Source organism: Nycticebus coucang, chromosome 7, assembly GCF_027406575.1.
Source record: "Nycticebus coucang isolate mNycCou1 chromosome 7, mNycCou1.pri, whole genome shotgun sequence".
NCBI classification, from domain to species: Eukaryota; Metazoa; Chordata; class Mammalia; order Primates; family Lorisidae; genus Nycticebus; species Nycticebus coucang.
In genome coordinates this window covers 55,374,708-55,394,766 of record NC_069786.1, presented here as the reverse complement: position 1 = coordinate 55,394,766, position 20,059 = coordinate 55,374,708, and the positions used below count along the sequence as shown (strand labels likewise).

Below are 20,059 nucleotides of genomic sequence, written 5' to 3'. Positions count from 1 at the left end.
TTTCCTTACAGCAACTTTAGAAGACATCATTGCACATTGTATTGATCAGAAAATCAGGAAGTTTGAAGTATGGGAGAGGGACAGAGGCCTGGGAGACATGCAGTGATATAAGGCAGCAGGCAGGCGCCAGATCGTGTGTGCAGTTATGTGCAGTGTGTATATTGCTGCAGGCATGCGTTTAGGTGTGCTGCTGGGGAGACGGCCATCAGGACGTCAAGCATGTGTAGGGAATGAGGGCAACACTCTTCATACCAATCTATAATTTTGATAGCAACTTTTTTAAAAAAGGCATTACTGAGACATTTTCCTACATCATTTAATGCAGCCATTTGAAGTATACAATTAGTGATTTTTAGTATAGACACAGAATTTTGCAACCATCACTACCCTAAAAAGAAACACAATGCCCAACAGTGTTCCTTCCCCCATTCCCTACCCCTCTCCTGGTCCTCAGCAACCAGGTCCTTTCTGTCTCTGTGGATTGCCTATTCTAGACATTTCACATAACTGAGATCACATAATATGTGATTTTTTTTTTTGTGACTGGTTTCTCCTTAGTTTAAAGGTTCAAAGTGCACCCTTATTCTGGCGTGTATCAGTATCCCCTATTTACGACTGAGTAATATCCCATTCTATGGATATATCACATTTTATTTACCCATTCACCATTTGGTAGACATTTAGGTTGTTTTCACATTTTTGGTTATTATGAATCCTGCTCCTCTGAATATGTATAAGTTTTTGTATGAACATGTTTTCATTTCTCTTTGGTATACACCTAGATCGGAATTGCTGGGCCTTGTATTTAATCCTTCAGAGAACTGCTAGACTGTTTTCCAAAGCAGCTAGATTTTCCATTCCCAACAACAGCATTTGAGAGTTCCAGTTTCTCCGTATCTATGCCAACATTTGTTTTTAATCAGTCTTTTTGATTCTAGGCCGTCAACTCTCTGTGATAGCTCATTGAGGTTTTTATTGCATTTCCCTGATGGTTAATGATCTTAAGCATCTTTTCATGTGCTTACGGGATATTTGTATATCATCTTTGGAGAAAGTTCTATCCATATCTTTTATTGGCTTTCCATTGTGTTTATTACTAATATTAAAAAAAATGTTTTTTAAAATCTCATTCTCAGTTCTCCAACGGCTCTCATACCTCCCTCTTGCCCATACAACTCCTGACCCATTTCCTCAGGGCCACTTCAAAACTGAACCTGTTCCAGGGCCCAGAAGGATGGGGAGTCCCTCAGAACCCCATCCTCCTCCTCTCCAGTTTCTGCAGTCTCCACTGGGCATTGGAGGCTGCTGGAGTGGTGGTGGCTGGGGCTGATTCTGCTTCCTTTGTTTTGGCATTGTGGCTGTGGCAATGGCTGCAACAGGATTTGGTGGGCAATGAGGAAGTCTCATCACTTCCTTGATAGCACAGAAGTTTTAGTTTAGATGAAATCCAATTTACCTATTTTTTCTTTTACCACTTGTGCATATCTAAGAAGGCTTTACTTCTTAGAGTCACAATGACTTAATCTTGTATTTTCTTCTAAGGGTTTTATAATTTCAGCTCTTACCTTAGGACTATGATTTATTGAGAGTTAATTTTTGTATATAGTGAAAGGAAGGAGTCCAACTTCATGTTTTTTGTATGTTGAGATCTAGTTGCCCACCACCATTATTTAACAGACTATTCTTTCCACGTTGAATTATCCTGCATCTTTCTTAAAAATCGATTGACCAGGCTTGGCACCTGTAGCTCAGCAGTTAGGGTGCCGGCCACATATACCGGGGCTGATGAGTTCAAACCTGGACCAGGCCTGCCAAACAACTGACAACTACAACAAAAAATATAGCCAGGCATTGTGGCAGGTGCCTATAGTCCCAGCTACTTGGGAGGCTGAGGCAAGAGAATCGCTTAAGGCCAAGAGTTTGAGGTTGCTGTGAGCTGTGATGCCACGGCACTCTACCAAGGGCAACATAATAAGACTCTGTCTCAAAAAAAAAAAAAATATATATATATATATATATTAATCAATTGACCATAAGTATGCACAATTGTTTATAGTTTATGTCCACAGAAAAGATTCCTATCACTAATTTTGGAATATATCAATGATTTTTTAATTGAACAGTTGTATTCATTTCCATTACAATTAAACACATATGTAAGAGAAATGGATATTTGTGAAAAAATAACAAAATGTTATTGGAGTTGTATGGGGAAGAGGGAGGGATGAGAGCTGTTGGAGGAGGAATTATAGGTAGATTTTAATTTTTATATTTATAATTTATATTTTCAAAGCTAAAAATAACCATGATTTACTGTTATAAATTGTAAAATATTTTAAAGGGATATACATAATCATATAATCTAAAAGGGATATATAGAATCATATAATCTTTCAGAAGATAAGGAAAGGAAAAGAAAATTAGTTGAGTTTGAAATATGAAACTGATAACTATAATTCAAGTCTTAACGTCTAATCATAGGAAAACAAATATTTTTTCTCTAGATAATTCTCTTATGTGGTTTGATAAGACCAGGCTGTCCTATACACACTGGAGAGAAGGAAGACCAACTATAAAGAATGGCAAATTTTGGGCCGGTTTGGGTACTGATGGCTTCTGGGATATTCACACCTTTAATATTATTGAGGAAATACTTTATTTTCATCAGCATAGCATTCTTGCTTGTAAAATTGAAATGGGTAAGTAATACTAACAGAGTTTTCACTCCAAGGAAAGAAAATATAAGGCCATTAGTTCAGCAAAGGGAGTCATGCAATCATGTTTTTTTAATGCTTTCTCTGTATTCAGTCCTACACGAAGTGCCACAGAGGTTATGGAGGAAGGAAGCCACATACCCAACTGTCATGGTCTGGACCTCCAGGAGGAGAATGTAGATGGAGAGATTAGCATTACATTCTTTGTAATTATTGTCTGTAGGTTGGTCTTAGATTATTTGATACAGACTTAAATTTGTTGGAAAGTCAAAAGAAATCAATGAAAACAGGAATAATGAAACAAGGAATGCCTTCAGGAAGGGGTGAAACTTGGTTGGGCCCTGAAAGCTATATTGGATTCTCATAAATAAGAAAGTGGGTTTATGTGGAGTTTTGACCTTCCAGGCAAAAGGAATTTCTCTCAAGCTTGCCTAATCATTACATACATCTATTTTAAAGTGCATGTTAGTTTTAAATTTTTCACAGCTAAACTGTTGTTACTGTCACTTTTCTCCAAGCCCTCTGCCAACACCAGCATCCTGGCTAATCATCTCCTTTCGTGATGCTACAGAATAACTTCCTGAAGACCGTTTGCATCCAAATCTCCACGGATTCCTCTTTTCGATTACTTTGAGTCCATGAAATCTTTTGAGACTTTAGAAACACGTCTCCTTCCCCAATTTCTAGGTCTTCTTCCATGCCTCATTTTCCCCCATTCTTGCCCCATAAGCATCTTTTCCTCAGTCAGGCTAATCTCCAACGTGTCCTGTGTACACTGTGCGGCCACCCTCATATTTGCACCTTTATTTATATTTTTTTCCTACCAAGAACATTTCCACCTTCTGTCTTTCTTTCTTTTTTATGTCTTTTATAAACTTCTTGTTTTAGAACACCTTTAGATTTACAAAACAGTTGCAAAGAGACTATAGAGAGTTCCTATATATTCCACAATTAGTTTTTCCTATTCTTGACATCTTATATTAGGATGGTACATTTGTCCCAACTGATAAGCCAATATTGATACATTATTATTTTTAACTAAAGTCCAAACATTATTGAAATTTCCTTAGTTTTCATTTAACATACTTTTCCACTCCAGGATTCCATCCAGGATCCCACATGACATTTAGTCATCACGTCTCCTTAGGCTCCTCTTGGCTGTGACGGTTTCTCAGACTTTTTCTCACTTTTAAGAATCTTGACAGTTTTGAGGAGCACTTGGCCTTTATTTGTAGAACACCCCTTAGTTTGGGTCAGCTGGTGATTGCTCATGATTAAACAGGGGTTTATGAGTTTTCAGGAAGAGGACTACAGACATACAGCGGCATTCTTGTCATCTCGCATACAAACAGTACATATGAGCAGGGTGACTTACTGCTTTTGATTTTAACCTTTATCACCTGGCTCAAGGTAGTATTTGTCCAGTTTCTCTACAGTAAAGTTACTCGTTTTCCCCCTTTCCATACTGTTTTCCTTGTAAGGAAGTCACTATGCTCGGTCCATCCTTACAGGTTGTAGGGATATTCCCCACCTTCCAGGCTGTGGGGTCAGGGTACTATCCATGGAATTATTTAGACTTCTTCAGCACAGGAAACTTGTCCATATTCTCTCATTTTTAAATTTATTCATTCATTTGTTTATACCCTCCTCACTGAGGTTTTGTGGTTATTTGTAGTTTGCTTTTAGCACTTCTTTACTTTCTACTTACCTTTGTTTTACTCTTAATTTCCTCTAACCCTCTATTTTTAATATGGGCTCCTGTACCTCGGATTATGATCGAACATACTACATTATTTAATATTTTGCTCAAATTATTCCAGCTTTGGCCATTGGGAGCTTTTTTTTTGGCCAGGGCCGGATTTGAACCCACCACCTCCAGTATATGGGGCCGGCGCCTTACTCCTTTGAGCCATAGGCACCGCCCCATTGGGAGCTCTTTCACTTGGTTCCTATGTCCCCTTGAAAGAGCCTCATCTTTGTGCTGGTGTTGTTTTTTGTTTGTTTTTAGCACTTCCTGACTTTCTGGTTACCTTATTTTTTTTTTAGTTTTAATTTCATTTAACCCTTGAGACCTGATTTATCAAGGAGGCTTCCTGACTCTTCTAAGAACCTCTAAATCAACCAGACAGCTGTAATATATAAGAGCCTATGATATGTGCTATAGTGATAAGAAAAATAAAGAAGGCACTTGACCTTCATTATTAATAAGAAACCCAGTTTTGTTTAACTTTCAAAATGATATATGTATAATTTAATCACCAACCCTTTTAATTTAAATATTATAGTTGACTACAAAGAAGAACATAATTCTACACTGCCACAGCTTATTCCATATGAAGACGGTATTTATAATGTTATTCAAAAAAGGGTAACATGGTATGAAGCATTAAACGCATGTTCTCAAAATGGAGGTTATTTGGCAAGTGTTCATAACCAAAATGGCCAGCTCTTTCTGGAAGATGTTGTAAGACGTGATGGATTTCCACTATGGGTTGGGCTATCGAGTCATGATGTAAGTCTCTCTTTGTTTTCCAGAAACTTTTCAAATTTGTTACTTTGAAGGTTGGAAATATTAATTCAGAGTACAGCATCATACTAAGTCCTGGGATTCAGTGTGCAAAGTATACTGCTTTCTTACCTTTTACAACATAGCACAAATAAAAATTTTTATTTGTAGACTGTGCCAGGAAAAATGGCCAGACCATCTTAAGGGCCCAGTGGATTAATATATCAACAATACCTCTGTAGCCTATTTGGGGCAGACCAATTGGAAATCTGATGAAATGCATAAAATCAGAAAAACCTGAATTTCAATACTAGTGGCAGGTCTTACATTTATATACGAGGTGATCGTGAACAAGTTTTTAATGTTTACAACTTTATTTTCTCATCTGTAAAGTCAAGGCAATAATATTTTCATTGAGATTTTAACACAAACATTTATATAAGGGGCCAACTAAAATATTAACAAGGTTAGGACTAATAAATTTATACCTTTTTCCCATGTATTCACCTAAAACATAGCACTACTTAAAATTAATCTTCTGATGATAAATACATCTTCTGTGCTACTATTTTAATCTTGTTAATTAGTACATTTATGTACGTACAATAATCTCTGGTTAAAAAAAATAGTCATCTGTTAGAGATTAGTCCTAATTTAAATAATCTGTAGAACAAAGAGGAGAAAATAAAAGAAAGGGTGGCAAGATTATAGATTCAAGGGAGAATCAAAAGACGTCTTCCCATTTCCCTTTTCTAGTCTCCTGCTGCTTAATGCGTTCTGTAAAGTGAAAAATGTACACAGTGAAACAAAGCTCAGAACTATAAAAATAGAAAAATAATACTCAGAAAATGAAGATTGGGATTGTTAATCTATAATTGTGACAAGTGGAAGCCATTTGCATGTCATTTACTTTCAAGTGTTATGCAGATTTGTCGTCCTTAAACAAAAAAAAATCTAGAAACAGGGTATAGTAACTCTGTCTCTAAGTTTAAAGTCCTATTCAAACTGTGCCAGAGTAAATGTCCCAAATCCATCTCAGACCGACCATACTTGTAAGCAAATAATTAATTCTTCATTATCATGTTCTGAAAGTATGTGTATTATTCTTTATGCTCTTTTTTGAAGTGAACATCTGGGTTCAGGTTATCTCTATTATTTTTTCAACAGGGAAGTGAATCAAGTTTTGAGTGGTCTGATGGCAGTACATTTGACTACATCCCATGGAAAGGCCAAAAATCTCCTGGGAACTGTGTTGTATTGGATCCAAAAGGAATTTGGAAACATGAAAAATGCAACTCTGTTAAGGATGGTGCTATTTGTTACAAACCTTCAAAATGTAAGATTTTATTTCAAACAACCATATATTTACTAAAACATGACATAATTTGTGCATATAATTTATGCACATAGCTAAATACTCAAGAATGTTTTATTTTAGTAAGCTTTACCCACAAATCCTATACAAATAATTTTGATAATTTGTAAATAGAAACAAATATAATATATCCACTGAAGGATTTGTTCCCAGAGACTTTCATTCTATCATCAGGTAAATTTTACTTTAGCATTTGTGAATTCTAATTTCACTTAGTAATGTTTTTAAAGGCTGAGATGTTCCTTCATAAAACATCTCATCAGGGGCTGGACCTGAGGTCACCTGTGGTAAGTACAGGGTAAACCTGGGGTAACAGCACAAAAGCCAAACAACTCAGGGCTGCAGAGACCTAGGGGCAGAGAGATGAGGTTAGTCTCTGAAACCTCCACTCCTCGGCACTCCTGAAGAGCAGATTCAACATTTGGAACTGAACAGATTCAAGCAGAAGAATGTGTGAAATCTTGGTCTAACAAAACAAGTTAAAAACGAGAAAGCGAGAACAATGTAAAGAATGAGGAATAAAGACACAATCAAAGAACTAACTTCTCAGTTGTTAGGTATGAAAAATAAATGTAATTTTTTAGAAAAACAATTGGAATACCTGAGAAATGTCATTAGGCCTTTAGAAATGGAGAGAGAAACAGCCTGTACAGGATGAAGGAGAATGACAACCCGGCTAACCTTAAGTTCTGTGCTGTCCTGGCTGTCCTCCCGAAATTGCTTCAGCACCCCAGAATGTGAGCTTATTCAGAAATAGGCTTTGTAGTTAGTTGAGATGAGGTCATGCTGGATTAGGGTAGGCCCTAAATCCAGTGAATGGTGTCCTCAAGCAAGGAAGACAGACACACGGAGGAAAGAAGGCTATGTGATGACAAAGGCAGGATTGCAAGCCAGAAATGGCCAGCAGCCACCAGAAGATAAGAGAGGCATGAAACAGATTTTCCTGGAGAGCCTCCAGAATGAACCAACCCTAACACCACCTTAAATTCAGGCTTCACGCCTCCAGAGCCATCAGAGTATAAAGTTCTATTGTTTTAAGCCACTGAGTTTGTGGTGGTTTATTATGGCAATCCTGGGGAATTAATATACAAGTTGACGTTAGAAAATGGATTTTTAAAAAAAACAGAAAATAGTAAATACTGATGAGAATATTGAGAAAATGGAACCCTTATGTATTGCTGGTGGGAATATAAAATGGTGTAGCCACTGTGGAAGAGGGTATGGCAATTCCTCAAACACTTATACATAAGATTACTCTATCATCCAGAACTTTCGGTATACATGCAAAAAAATTGAAGGCAGGTTGGCTCAGCACCTGTAGCTCAGCAGCTAGGGTGCCGGCCACATATACTGGAGCTGGCGGGTTCAAACCCAGCCCGGGCCTGCCAAACAACAATGACATCTACAACCAAAAAATAGCTGGGCATTGTGGCATGTGCCTGTAGTCCCAGCTACAGTCTGAGGCAAGAGAATCACTCGGGCCCAAAAGTTTGAGGTTTCTGTGAGCTGTGATGCCATGGCACTCTACCAAGGGCAACTAGTGAGACTCTGTCTCAAAAAAAAAAAAGAATTGAAGGCAGGGGCTCAAATAGATGTTTGTAGAACATGTGATACCAGGGTAATTTACTAGCACAAAGATAGAAGCAATGCAAGGGTCCATCAACAGATGAATGGACAAGCAAAACATAGGGAAAAAAATATATGTATGTGTGTGTGTGTGTGTGTGTATTATATATATTATTCATCCTTAAAAAGGAAGGAAATTCTGACACATGCTATACTATGGATGAACCTTGAAGACAGTATCCTAAGTGAAATAAGCCAGTCACTAAAAGATAAATATTGCATGGTTCCATTTATATGGGGTAGTACCTAGGGTTGTCAAATTCATAGAGACAGCAAGTAGGATGGCAGCTGCTAGGGACTGGAAGGAGAGAATTCAGCATTTGGAATTGTGTCATGGGTATAACATTTCAGTTTTGTGAGATGAAAAAGTTCTGGAGACAGATGGTAGTGACGGTTGCAAAACAATGTGGATATACTTAATGCTACTGAACTATGCACTTAAAAATAGTTAAGATGGTAAATTTGCTGTTATGTGTATGATAAAAGATTGGATCTTCTTGAACAGGGATAGAACACACTTACCACAAGGCAGGCCCTCGAAGGAGAAAAAAAAAATGTAAGAGCTAGAAATAAAGTTTGTGAAAAACAGGAAGGGAGAAAAAATGTATACCACCTACAGTGGCCCCCTTGCAATGCAGACGGTACTAGAAACAAATAGAGTTTGCAGATAGGACTCTTACACTCCCAAGGCAAGAGGAACTATTTTAAAAGTCAAACCATTCAGCAAATTCCAGTCCTAGCAACTTGGTAGCGAATGTCCAGCTTGATTCCACATCAGCAGTTGAGCCCAGTGCAACAATGGAGTAGTCAGCCATATACCTTTGGCAAACATTTTCATAAGGTAATAAAAGCAAGAGCATGCTATTAACATCTGCTTCCACTAGCAGCATTAATGGTGAGTTGTCCGAAGTTTTATAGACTTTATAGATGAATTTAGCAAATAAGTTTTGATAGCAGCAGCTGGGAAAACTTATCCAGAAGTCTAACTGTTGGCCTGAAGGAAGACTTAGCGCTCAAACTGATATATCATTAGTGCGAAGAATAAAAGCAAAAGCCAATCAAATAACCAAAGGTCAAAAAGATCAACCCTGGCTTCTAACAGAAAATAAAGAAACAGAAGAAGTAATTAAGGGCCACCAAAAAGTCTCTTGATGAAGAAGGAAATGGCAGCAGCCTTCGTCTAGAATCTCTGAGACCACATATGATAAGGACACTACCAAATGGAGAAAAAGCCAGTAAGAGCCTGCAGTTGCTGAAGGATGCTCAGACCTTACGGAACAATTACAAAGCTGTCACGGAGGATGGGACTGCTGTCTGCATCTCACCAATAGGGCACTATTTGACAGTTCACTTTCCAGTTCTCATGTGTTTCTCCGTTGGAATTCATGGTAGGCGGATAAGGGGCACAAGCTTTATTAAACCAGCTTCTTCTTGTTAATCAGCACAATTAAAAATTAAACAATTTAATAGGGAACAGGGGCATTTTTAAGAGCTGAGAAGCCACCTCTACTCTTTTTTTGTTTGAGATAGATTTTGCTGTGCTGATATACTGTGCTTTGTAAAATAAATTACCAATTTTTTACTTCAGTAAAATTTTTACTTCGGTGTAATTTTTAAAAATAGAATAGTTCTTGGGTTGCACCTGTGGCTCAATGGGTAGGGCACCAGCCCCATATACCAAGGGTGGCAGGTTTGAACCCGGCCCCGGCCAGTTAAAACAGCAGTGGCAACTGCAACAAAAAATAGCCAGGTGTTGTGGCAGGCACTGTAGTCCCAGCTACTCAGGAGGCTGAGGCGGAAGAATTGCTTAAGCCCAAGAGTTAGAGGTGGCTGTGAGCTGTGACACCATGGCACTCTACTGAGGATGACAAAATGAGACTCTGTCTCCAAAAAAAAAAGAATAGTTCTTTATATGCCTAGGTAAAACTAGGGTTTGTCAAAATAAAAAGGAATCTAAGCAAAGAGAGAATTTTGATTGTTATTTGAGAGTAGTTTTTGGCCTGCCCAGCCTGTCTTTGCTGCTTTTCCTACTCTATTTTACTACATTTTTTACTTTAGTCTAAGTCAGTCTTAGAAGGCTAAGTAATTTCCTCTTGCATGGTCTAAGTTTTTAAAATGTATCCCAAAAAGCTAATGAGAACGTGTATTTGTGGCATTTAGCCTGTGGCTTTCTCTGGTATGTGTGTTGAGTTAAATGTTTCTTACTCATAAACACAACAGTTTCAGACAGGGACATGTGATGGGATTTAAAAGGTGGGCAGGTTGTTCTGTGCATTATTAAAGTGTCTTCTGACATTTTTATAGCTAAAGAGCTATCACCATATGCATACTCATCAAGATGCCCGGCAGCAAAAGGCAACGGGTCGCGGTGGATCCAGTATGGGGATCACTGCTACACATCTGACCAGGGATTGCACAGTTTCTCAGAGGCCAAACAATTGTGTCCAGAATTTGGTGAGTTAAAATTTGTTGATTTTCTTTGACGCACTAATTTAATTCTTAGAAATCTTTCTTTACAACATAATTCAAAGTAATAATTATATTTTGAAAATAATTTAAAGCACTTGCCATTTATAATAGCATTGTAACCTAATTGCCCAGTGGTAGGGTAATAGTTAAGTATTTTATGATATAGGATCTCAATGGAATATTGGAATAACATTAAAAATGATCAATGTAAGAATAAGTACATAGAACGTAATAGTAATTGGGAAGAAGTAGAATAAACATTGCTAAATGGCCAGGCAAGGTGACTCATGCCTATAATCTTAGCACTCTAGGAGGCTGAGGCAAGAGGCAGGTGGATTGCTTGAGCTAGCTCAGGAGTTTGAGACCAGCCTGAGCAAGAAGGAGACTCCATCACTACTAAAAATAGAAAAATTAGCTGGGTGAGGTGGAGAATGCCTGTGGTCCCAGCTACTCGGGAGGCTGAGGCTAGAGGATTGCTTGAGCATAGCAATTTGAGGTTGCTGTGAGCTATCATGCCACAGCACTCTAGCCTGGGGCAACAGAGTGAGACAAAATCTCAAAAAAAAATTGCTAAGTGAATTATTAAATAAAAACACAGACAAATGAAATGGTTTTAAATATAATTATATATGCTTAGAGGAAGAAATTAAGAGGTAAAAAATGTATATTAAGTTGGCTAAATAATAAATGCAAATTTACTATTATTATTACAGATTTTCTATTACTTTGTTATTAATAAGTAAGGTTAGTGGCTCATGCCTATAATCCTAGCACTCTGGGAGGCTGAGGTGGATTGTCTTGAGTTCAGGAGTTTGAGACCAGCCTGAGCTAGAGTGAGACCCCATCTCTAAAAATAGCCGAGCACTGTGGCAGGTGCCTGTAGTCCCAGCTACTCAGGAGGCTGAGGCAAGAGGACAGATTAAGCCCAAGAGCTTGAGGTTGCTGTGAGCTATGACACCATGGCACTCTACCAAGGATGACAAAGTATGACTCTGTCTCAAAAAAAAAAAAGGCAAAAAAAAAAGCAAGGTTTGCCTGACCAGGGTAATGAAATCAAAGCTGTATGGGTTGTCCATTCATTATTCTGCAATAGGATTGACCCATATCCAGGGCTCTTTGTCTTCAGACTTAGCTGTTTTAGAAAGAGCAGCAATGACAATTTAGTCTGTAGTCAAACTATTAAATGACTTCTAAGGAGTCCACTTAGAGTATTTCAAAGACCAAAACTGTTTATCTGTGGATAGCAGTTTAGCCAGGCAGATGGCACTGTCACTAATCTAATTTATTTTGCTAACTGTTGTGGAGACAATTGATTGACTAAAAACTCTTATGGTTACTAGAAACTTTTGTGTGAAAACTGTTGTGTATTATGCATGTATATACTTGATGGGAATTATTGTAAGCTATATGTATGTTCTGAAAGTCAGGAGCTTCTTTCTCCTAAAGGAGAAAATAGAAAAGTTTAATATAAATGTAGTGTGTGGTTAAGCACTTAAGCCATTGAGGCAGACAGATCTGGGTTCAAGCCCAACTTTTACACATACTAGCTAAGTGACATTATGGAAGCGATCTAATTGTTTTTTTTCTCACCTAAAGAGTGAGAATGAATATAATGTAATAGTCACTTCAAAAGTTGGTACAGGTTAAGTTGCAGGAATGGATGAAATGAGATGAAATATACAAATGTAGTACAGTGCTCTGCAAACAGTGAGTTCTTAAAACTGTCATTATTCTAATTCTGTAACTGGCTAGCTGTGTAAACCTGAACAATTTTTTTAATCTTCTTTAGCCTCAGTTTCCTCATTTGTAAAATAGGGATAACATCTTCCTCTACTAGGTTGTACTATGAAATGAACCAATATTTGTGAGTTATTACAAAAGGTTTGCAATATGCAAAAATCAAGAAAGGTAAAATCTGCATAAAAGGAAACAAAAAGAAGCTTTCCCATCAATACTGATAAGTGGAGCAAGTTGAAACTTCCAAGAATGAATCAGAAAGGATATTATTGACTGTGTTTCTTGGAAGTGAGATAATGGACTATGATACAGTCTGTCTCAACACTTTCTTTTTTCTTTTTTTTTTTGTGGTTTTTTTTTTTTTTTTGGCCGGGGCTAGGTTTGAACCCACCACCTCTGGCATATGGGACCGGAGCCCTACTCCTTGAGCCACAGGCACCGCCCTGTCTCAACACTTTCATAGTGACCTATGTAAAAAACACCTGCACACTGTGGTATTCCATAAAGGGGTACAGGCTTTCCTTTGTCCCTCTTAAAATACTCTCCATTCACAAAAGAAATGCTATAATTAAAGTTTGGATAGGTCTGTTACTATTGAAGATGATTTGATTTCATTTGGGATTGATTTCCAAGACTAGTTATTATTTTATTTCTATCCCTTCTTTACCTGTTCTGGTAATAATACTATTTTCTCTGTGAGTTTATGGCTACCTATGAAACTTCAAACACATGCACTCATTCAATTCCATACTATTTTTAGAAACTTATAATAGACATGACCAAGAACATTTATGTATAAAATATTAAAGGGAAAACTAATGTTCCCTGATCTCAAGCCTATTTGCTATTATTTTCCTTTTAATAGAAGTGACTTTAAACCTGAGTTATTGTACAAAAGTAGTGGAGGAGAGCATTCTAAAAGTCTCTATGGAGGATACATTTCTAACATCACTGCCCCAGTTATTAGGACAAACTGTTCAAACACAAAGGTCTCGCTGGTTAGGCAGTTTTCAAAGTTCAAAAAATATTGCCAGATAAATATTTGGAAGAAACATGAAATCTCCATGTTTCCAACTAGAAACTTTATTGAAAGTATTATTTTTTGGAAGTACTGATAAAGCTTTGACATAAATACCAGATTTTAAAAATAGTCTCTGTGTAAAGGTTGACTTTCTCAATGATCTTGTTCATGATAGATTTTTTTTTTTTAATGGCTAGCACAGAATAAACTAATTCCCTAGTATCCCTGAGGTAATTAGTTGGGGGTTTCTTTTCACCAGATCATTCTGCAAATATTATTTCCATAAAAGATGAAGCTGAGAATAAATTCGTGAGCAGGCTGATGAGGGAAAATAATAACATTACCATGAGAGTTTGGCTTGGATTCTCTCAAAATTCTGCTGGTAAGTAATACAACTCTTTGCTCAAAGAAGGTTCTAACTTGGCTTGGCACCTGTAGCTCAGGGGCTTGGGCGCCAACCACATGCACTGGGGCTGGTGGGTTCGATCCTGGCCTGTAGCCTGCCAAACAACAGTGACAACTACAACAAAAAAATAGCCGGGCATTGTGGTGTGTGCCTGTAGTCCCAGCTACTTAGGAGGCTGAGGCAAAAGAATCACTTAAGCCAAAGAGTTTGGGGTTGCTGTGAGCTGTGACGCCATGGCACTCTACCAAGGGCAATATAGTGAGACTCTGTCTCAAAAAAATAAAAATAAAATAAAAAAAGAAAGTTCTAACTTGTCCTAAATTGCAAAGTGAGCCTTGCTAAAGGATGTCAAGTGGTGGCTAAGTCTAATGCTTCCTACTGGTAAATAAGCTAGGTCTACTGTCTATACTGGAAGCTTAGCAATTTCGAATGAATATGTAACTTATTAGCAACGATGGAAACCACTGGTGAAATAGAAAAACAGATTAAATCAGCTGGAATTATTCTAGAGGCTCATTGCTAAAATCCTCAGATGAATATCAGGATTGTTTCTCTCCCACAGCAATGTCTGTGTCCTCATGAGCCTGTAAGGAACCCACAACTTATTTCCCTAAAAGTTCCAGTTCTCAACACCCCAGGATTTTATACTCTACCATCCTGTTTTTCAGAAACTTACCTTCTTGAAGTTCTCTTCCCTTTTGGATACTTTTACCATAGATTAAAATTAAGTCTTAATAGTGACTTTTTTCAAATAACTTAGTAAAATTACAGAGAATTTGTTCAAAGAAAATTTGTGGAAGAATTTTTGAATAAGAAATAATATGTGTAAGGTTTGAGTGCACTTGAAATTGATAAAGAATGAGTCAGTGAAAATTTGAGAGAAGAATTGGAAGTCTATTTTACATTTTATGCAAAGTTGAATTTTAAATTATCAAAATAAATGCAAATTCTAAAATGTGAAGTCCTTGTCAAAAAATGAATGGATTCAAGGTTGACCATCTCAGCTGGGCACCATGGCACATGCCTATAATTCCAGCACTTTGGAAACCAAAGCTGAGAGGATTGTTTGAGGCCAGCCTGAGCAACATAGTGAGACCCCGTCACTACAAAAATACTTTTTTAAATAGTTGGGCTCAGTGGTGCACACCTGTAGCCCCAGCTACTCAGGAGGCTGAGACAGAAGGACCCCTGGAGCCCAGGTGTTGGAAGTTGCAGTGAGCTATGATACTCTGCACTGTACTCCAGCACAGGCAACAGAGTGAGGAGACCCTGTCCCAAAACAAAATAAAACAAAGTTGGCCATCTAAGTGAAATGTATGTCACGTTGATGCTATCACCACAAGGTGGTGCCACCTCAGCTGGGAAACAAAAATGGAGTCATTGTGGGTGTGGGGGGAGGCACCTTTCTGGACCTTTCCTCTTCCATCAGACTATCTTTAATGATATGAGTTCTTTAAACATGTAGAGGGAGAATATAAGTCCTTAGAAATCTATCCCCCACACAAGAAATGTGCAAAAATTCTGTACTTTAATCAAAACATAACATTCTCTATCAGTGCTACCCAATAGAACTATCTACAAAGATAATAATGGTCCACGTCCGCACTGCCCAATGTGGTAGGCGCTAGGTATATGTGCCTACTGACCACTTGAAATGTGACTAGTGCAACTGAAAGGCTGATTTAAAATTATTTCATTCCTAATGAATTTCATTTTTAAACGTGATTATCATATTGGACAGTATAGTTGTACATGCTTTTGACATTTAATAGCAATAAATATTGGTGCGTTTAATTTCTTTCTTCAGACCAGTCTTGGAGTTGGTTAGATGGATCAGAAGGGAAATTTGTCAAATGGGAAAATAAGAGTAAGAGTGGTAATGGAAAATGTAGCATTTTGATAGCTTCAAATGAAACTTGGAAAAAAGTTGAATGTGCACATGGCTTCGGAAGAGTTGTCTGCAAAGTTCCTCTGGGTAAGCATGTAACCTGTCCTTAAAAAAACTTTTTGCAGAACAGGTCATAAAATAAATACATACTCCAGTTATATGCAAAGTTTTGTACCTGGTCCTGAAGTATTTAGTCCTTAAAGTATTTACAAAATTCTTGATTAAGTCCCAGAGATTTTCCCACTGATGAATAGATCATAAAGCACAGTAAAAGCACAAGCTGTCTAGGGCTCCCAAATGAAACCACTAAACAGTCTAAACCTTACATAATTGTTTTCTGAGAAAAATGGAAACTGTCAGAGTATGAGGGAGGTAATTTCTTTGAAAATGTTCTTGAAGTGTGTTTTATTCTATAGTTTGAATATATACAAGCTTACAGGTTTATTTCTGCAGTTAATTTGCTTCCTTTCTTCCCATTCCCATAAAATTCAAGATTAATTTTAAAATGATGCCAATCTAGATTTAATTACTCAAAATGTTCAGGATATCTGTATGAAATCATAATTTGAACTTGTGTTTCATCATGAATTAATACATAAAACAACCATAAAAACATTATCTTAACTTCATTTCTGAAGGAAGACCTCTGAATTTTTTACAAAAACATTTTTAAAGATCTAGCATAAAAAATGTCCACTTTGTTCTATAAATATGAAAGATAAGACCCCAATTCTAGGTAATCAGTATCTGAATTTACATGCATCGATTCAGTAAATACAGGGTGTCCCAAAAGTTGCCCCTAATGTCACCATACATTGGGAGATTGAAGCTAAATGCACCTTTATTTACAACATATTCATTGCAAAATTTTACAAAGAGGTGGCCAACAGGTAGAGAATAGCTTATAAATATTTTATAAAATTTTGTAATGAACACGTTGTAAATAAAGGTACATTTAGCTACAATTTTCCATTTTCTCTATGTATGGAGACTTTAGGGCGATTTGGGGGGACACCCTAGAGTGTCTATTATGTGTCATGCCCTGCATGTTGGGATGCACCTGTGAACAAGACAGACAAGGCACCTGTTCTCACAGAGATTACAATCTAGTGAGGAAATATAAGTAAACAAGCAGTCAGCTTTTGAAAGAGAGGAAAATGTCAAATAATTATAGACTGTGATTGAAAATAGTGATCGGATAGCTCCTCTGGGTTATCAGGGATAATGTCTAAGAGGAGACACAGAAGCTTGACATCTAAAAAATCCACCAAGCAAAGGTCAGAGGAAAAGACACAGCAGGTGGAGCTACCAGCTGGAGCAAAGCTTCTAAAGCAGAGTGAGCTTGCTGTGTGCTCAGGGAAGAGCCGGAAGGGAGCCAGGTGCCAGGCACATGAGCCTTTGAATGCAAGAGTCAAGAGTTCTGGTTCTATTCTGAGGGGAATGGAAAGCAACTGGAGGATTTTAGCGGGTAGGCCGGCACAGGGTTAGGGTGGTGTAAATCAAGAGTTCGCTGTTGGCAATCTTGAGTTACCTGTATGGAAATGAGATACCCATACAGGGACGTGTGCAGTTCAACGTATGAGAGAGGCGGCGAGTCAGCATTTAAAGGTACGGGAGGATGAGGGGAGACAAGATGGCGGACTGAAGCCAGCTTTCAACAAAGGCTCCCGTCCAGAAGGAGAGTTAAGGGACAGGAATTTAGTAGGTATCCTGGTGGACTTGAGCCTCACCAGGAGAGAAGGCTGAAGAACGCACATCAACACTGCTGAGGCAAGTTGTGATCACAAGGACGCAAACAAAAGGTACAAAATCCACCACCAAGCGGACGGGAGTCCCCCTCCCCCATGAGACCGGCTCTAGAGCCCCACAATTGAACAAGCGGGCAGAAATTAAAGGCCCTCCCACTACACTCCACGGGAGAGACCTTCTAAAAACTGGACCTACCTCCCCTACTGGGGTGCCGTGGCGTTCTCCTGCCGGACATAGGGCTGAATAAAACTTTGGGAATCCTTTGCCGGCAACCCTGAATCCCCGGCGCTCCCCTCCCGCCCACTGAGGTCTGGAGGCCTGTCCCCCAGGACTTCGGATCCTTGGGTGATTTCTCAAGGGGAGTGGACAGTCCCCGAGTTGCGACTGGTCAGCATTGAGGCGCGCAAGTGAGGAGAGGGCACCGGGCTGAGGGGGAGTCACGCCTCACGGCACTTCCCTGCAGTGCAGTGCACCAACCCTCCCCGGGCATACGGGGCCCAAGACTGAATCAGACTCTGGCCTCCCCGCTGAGAGCTGAGAGCCCCTACTCTCACTCGGAGTCTGAGGGCCTATCCCCCAGGAGTTCGGCTCCTTGGGTGATTTCTCGAGGGGAGTGCACAGTGCCTGAGCTGCGTCAGGTCAGCGCTGACTCTGGGACACGTGAGCGAGGAGAGGGCACTCTGCTGAGGGGAAATCAAGCCTTGGCGGCACTTCCCTGCGGTGCAGTGCAGGAGCCCTCCCTGGACCGTAGTATTGCGTGAAACTGAATGAAACTCTAGCTTCCCCCCCCCACTCCCAATCGGGGGCTGGGGGCCCATCCCCCAAGAGTTCTGATTCTTGGGGGATCTCTTAAGGGGTGTGGACCCAGCACAAACTGCGGCCGCTCAGTGCTGACTCTGGGGCGCGGGACAGAGGAGAAAAGGGTCGCCTGAGTGCCCACACCAGAGCAGCAGTTCCCTGGAGGTAGATCAACAGCCGTTTTTTCTTTAACGGCAGAACGCTCACTTCTGGATATTCTGAGGCCACACCCCCTGTCTCCCTGGGCAACCAGAGGAGGCCACTGGTGACACGGCTCACAAACCCGGGAAGCTTCCAGAGCGGGGCCGACCCAGAGAGGTGTTCAGACGCAATTCTCCAACAGCAAAGACTTTTGAACTCAAAACAGCCCGACTTCTGTAGGCGACGACAGGAACAGAGACAGAACCTCACAAAGTTGTCTGTTCTGTTCTGTTCTGTTAGCAGCATCCATCAGGGACGGGGCTAAGCCTGAGTGAACACCTCCTTCCCATCACCTGCATCAAACACTCAAAGATGTCAGGCCCCATCTCCTCCTGCTAGATAGCGGCAGTCTGCGGGGGCCTGGCAGACTTCCTTGCGATTCAGGCAGGTGCAAACCCCTGGAGTGTCTGTTCACTGCAGGCAACTGGGTTAGCCATCTGCAGAGATACCAGTGACTGGGTCCGACGGAGGGGCAAAGTGGGGAAGGAGACGTCAACCTTCCCAGACTGCTCTGTTTGCTGGGTGGCTCCTCCTGACTCCACGCTGCACTGGGGTGAGCTGTGTCAGAGGAGCCACCAGGCCCCTGTGATCCAGTTCCCAGAGACCTCTTGAACCCTTCCACCCGAGACAAGTGCCGATTGAGACAGTTGATTCGGACCTTTTGAACTGGGCTAATAGACTGAGGACTTTTCAGGCGGTGCCCTGGGTGTGCGATTGTAGGAAGGTTTGATTCTCCTTTTCCAACTGGGGCCAGAGGTGGGCAGGCGGGGTGACTTAATTGCTGATTTTTCCACACAGCTGAGACTTCAAGCCAGAGTAGAAGTTGCAATAGGATCGAACAGAAACCAGCTGAAAACAAGACAGAACCACTTTGCTCCACCACACCAGACAGGGCCCCAGTTTCTCAGGCCACAACACTGTACGGGCCCTCGATAAAACCCCAGGGGAAAAACCAAAGGGAGTAAACCATGGGGCGGAATCAGCGGAAAAACTCTGGTAACATGAATAACCAGAATACATCAACCCCCCCAAGAAAAGATACGGCAGATGTGATTGAAGATCCCATTCATAAACAACTGGCTGAGATGTCAGAAGTCGAATTCAGAATTTGGTTTGCAGACAAGATTAATAAAATGGAATTAGGAATTCAAGGAGAAATTCAAAAATTGTCTCAAGAATTTAACGAATTTAAAGACAAAACCACCAAAGACTTAGACACACTGAAACAAGAACTTACAGCCCTCAAAGATATGAAAAATACAGTAGAATCCCTCAGTAACAGAATGGAGCAAGCAGAAGAAAGGATTTCTGACATTGAAGATAAAGTCTTCGAATGCTCCCAATCTCTCAAAGAGGAAGAGAAATGGAGAGCAAAAACGGATCACTCACTCAGAGAACTCTCAGATAATTCGAAAAAAAACAACATAAGGGTTATAGGAATTTCGGAGAGCGATGAAGTGGCTGCCAAGGGCACAGAGGCCCTTTTACATGAAATTATGAAAGAAAATTTTCCAGACATGCCTAGAGAATCTGAAATTAGATAGCAGACAGCTTCAGAACCCCAGCACG

General features: G+C 39.7%; 1 protein-coding gene across 3 annotated transcripts in view; it reads left to right on the top strand.

Moving 5' to 3' along the window:
* Positions 1-20,059, top strand: part of LOC128589810 (CD302 antigen) — a 190,133-nt gene that overhangs the window by 114,415 nt on the left and 55,659 nt on the right. For all 3 annotated transcript variants that reach the window (XM_053596509.1, XM_053596507.1, XM_053596506.1), the window contains exons 29-34: positions 2,505-2,699; positions 5,000-5,226; positions 6,388-6,556; positions 10,526-10,675; positions 13,708-13,830; positions 15,662-15,829. In XM_053596509.1, the coding sequence (XP_053452484.1) occupies positions 2,505-2,699; positions 5,000-5,226; positions 6,388-6,556; positions 10,526-10,675; positions 13,708-13,830; positions 15,662-15,829 (1,032 nt within the window). The remainder of the gene's footprint in view (positions 1-2,504; positions 2,700-4,999; positions 5,227-6,387; positions 6,557-10,525; positions 10,676-13,707; positions 13,831-15,661; positions 15,830-20,059) is intronic.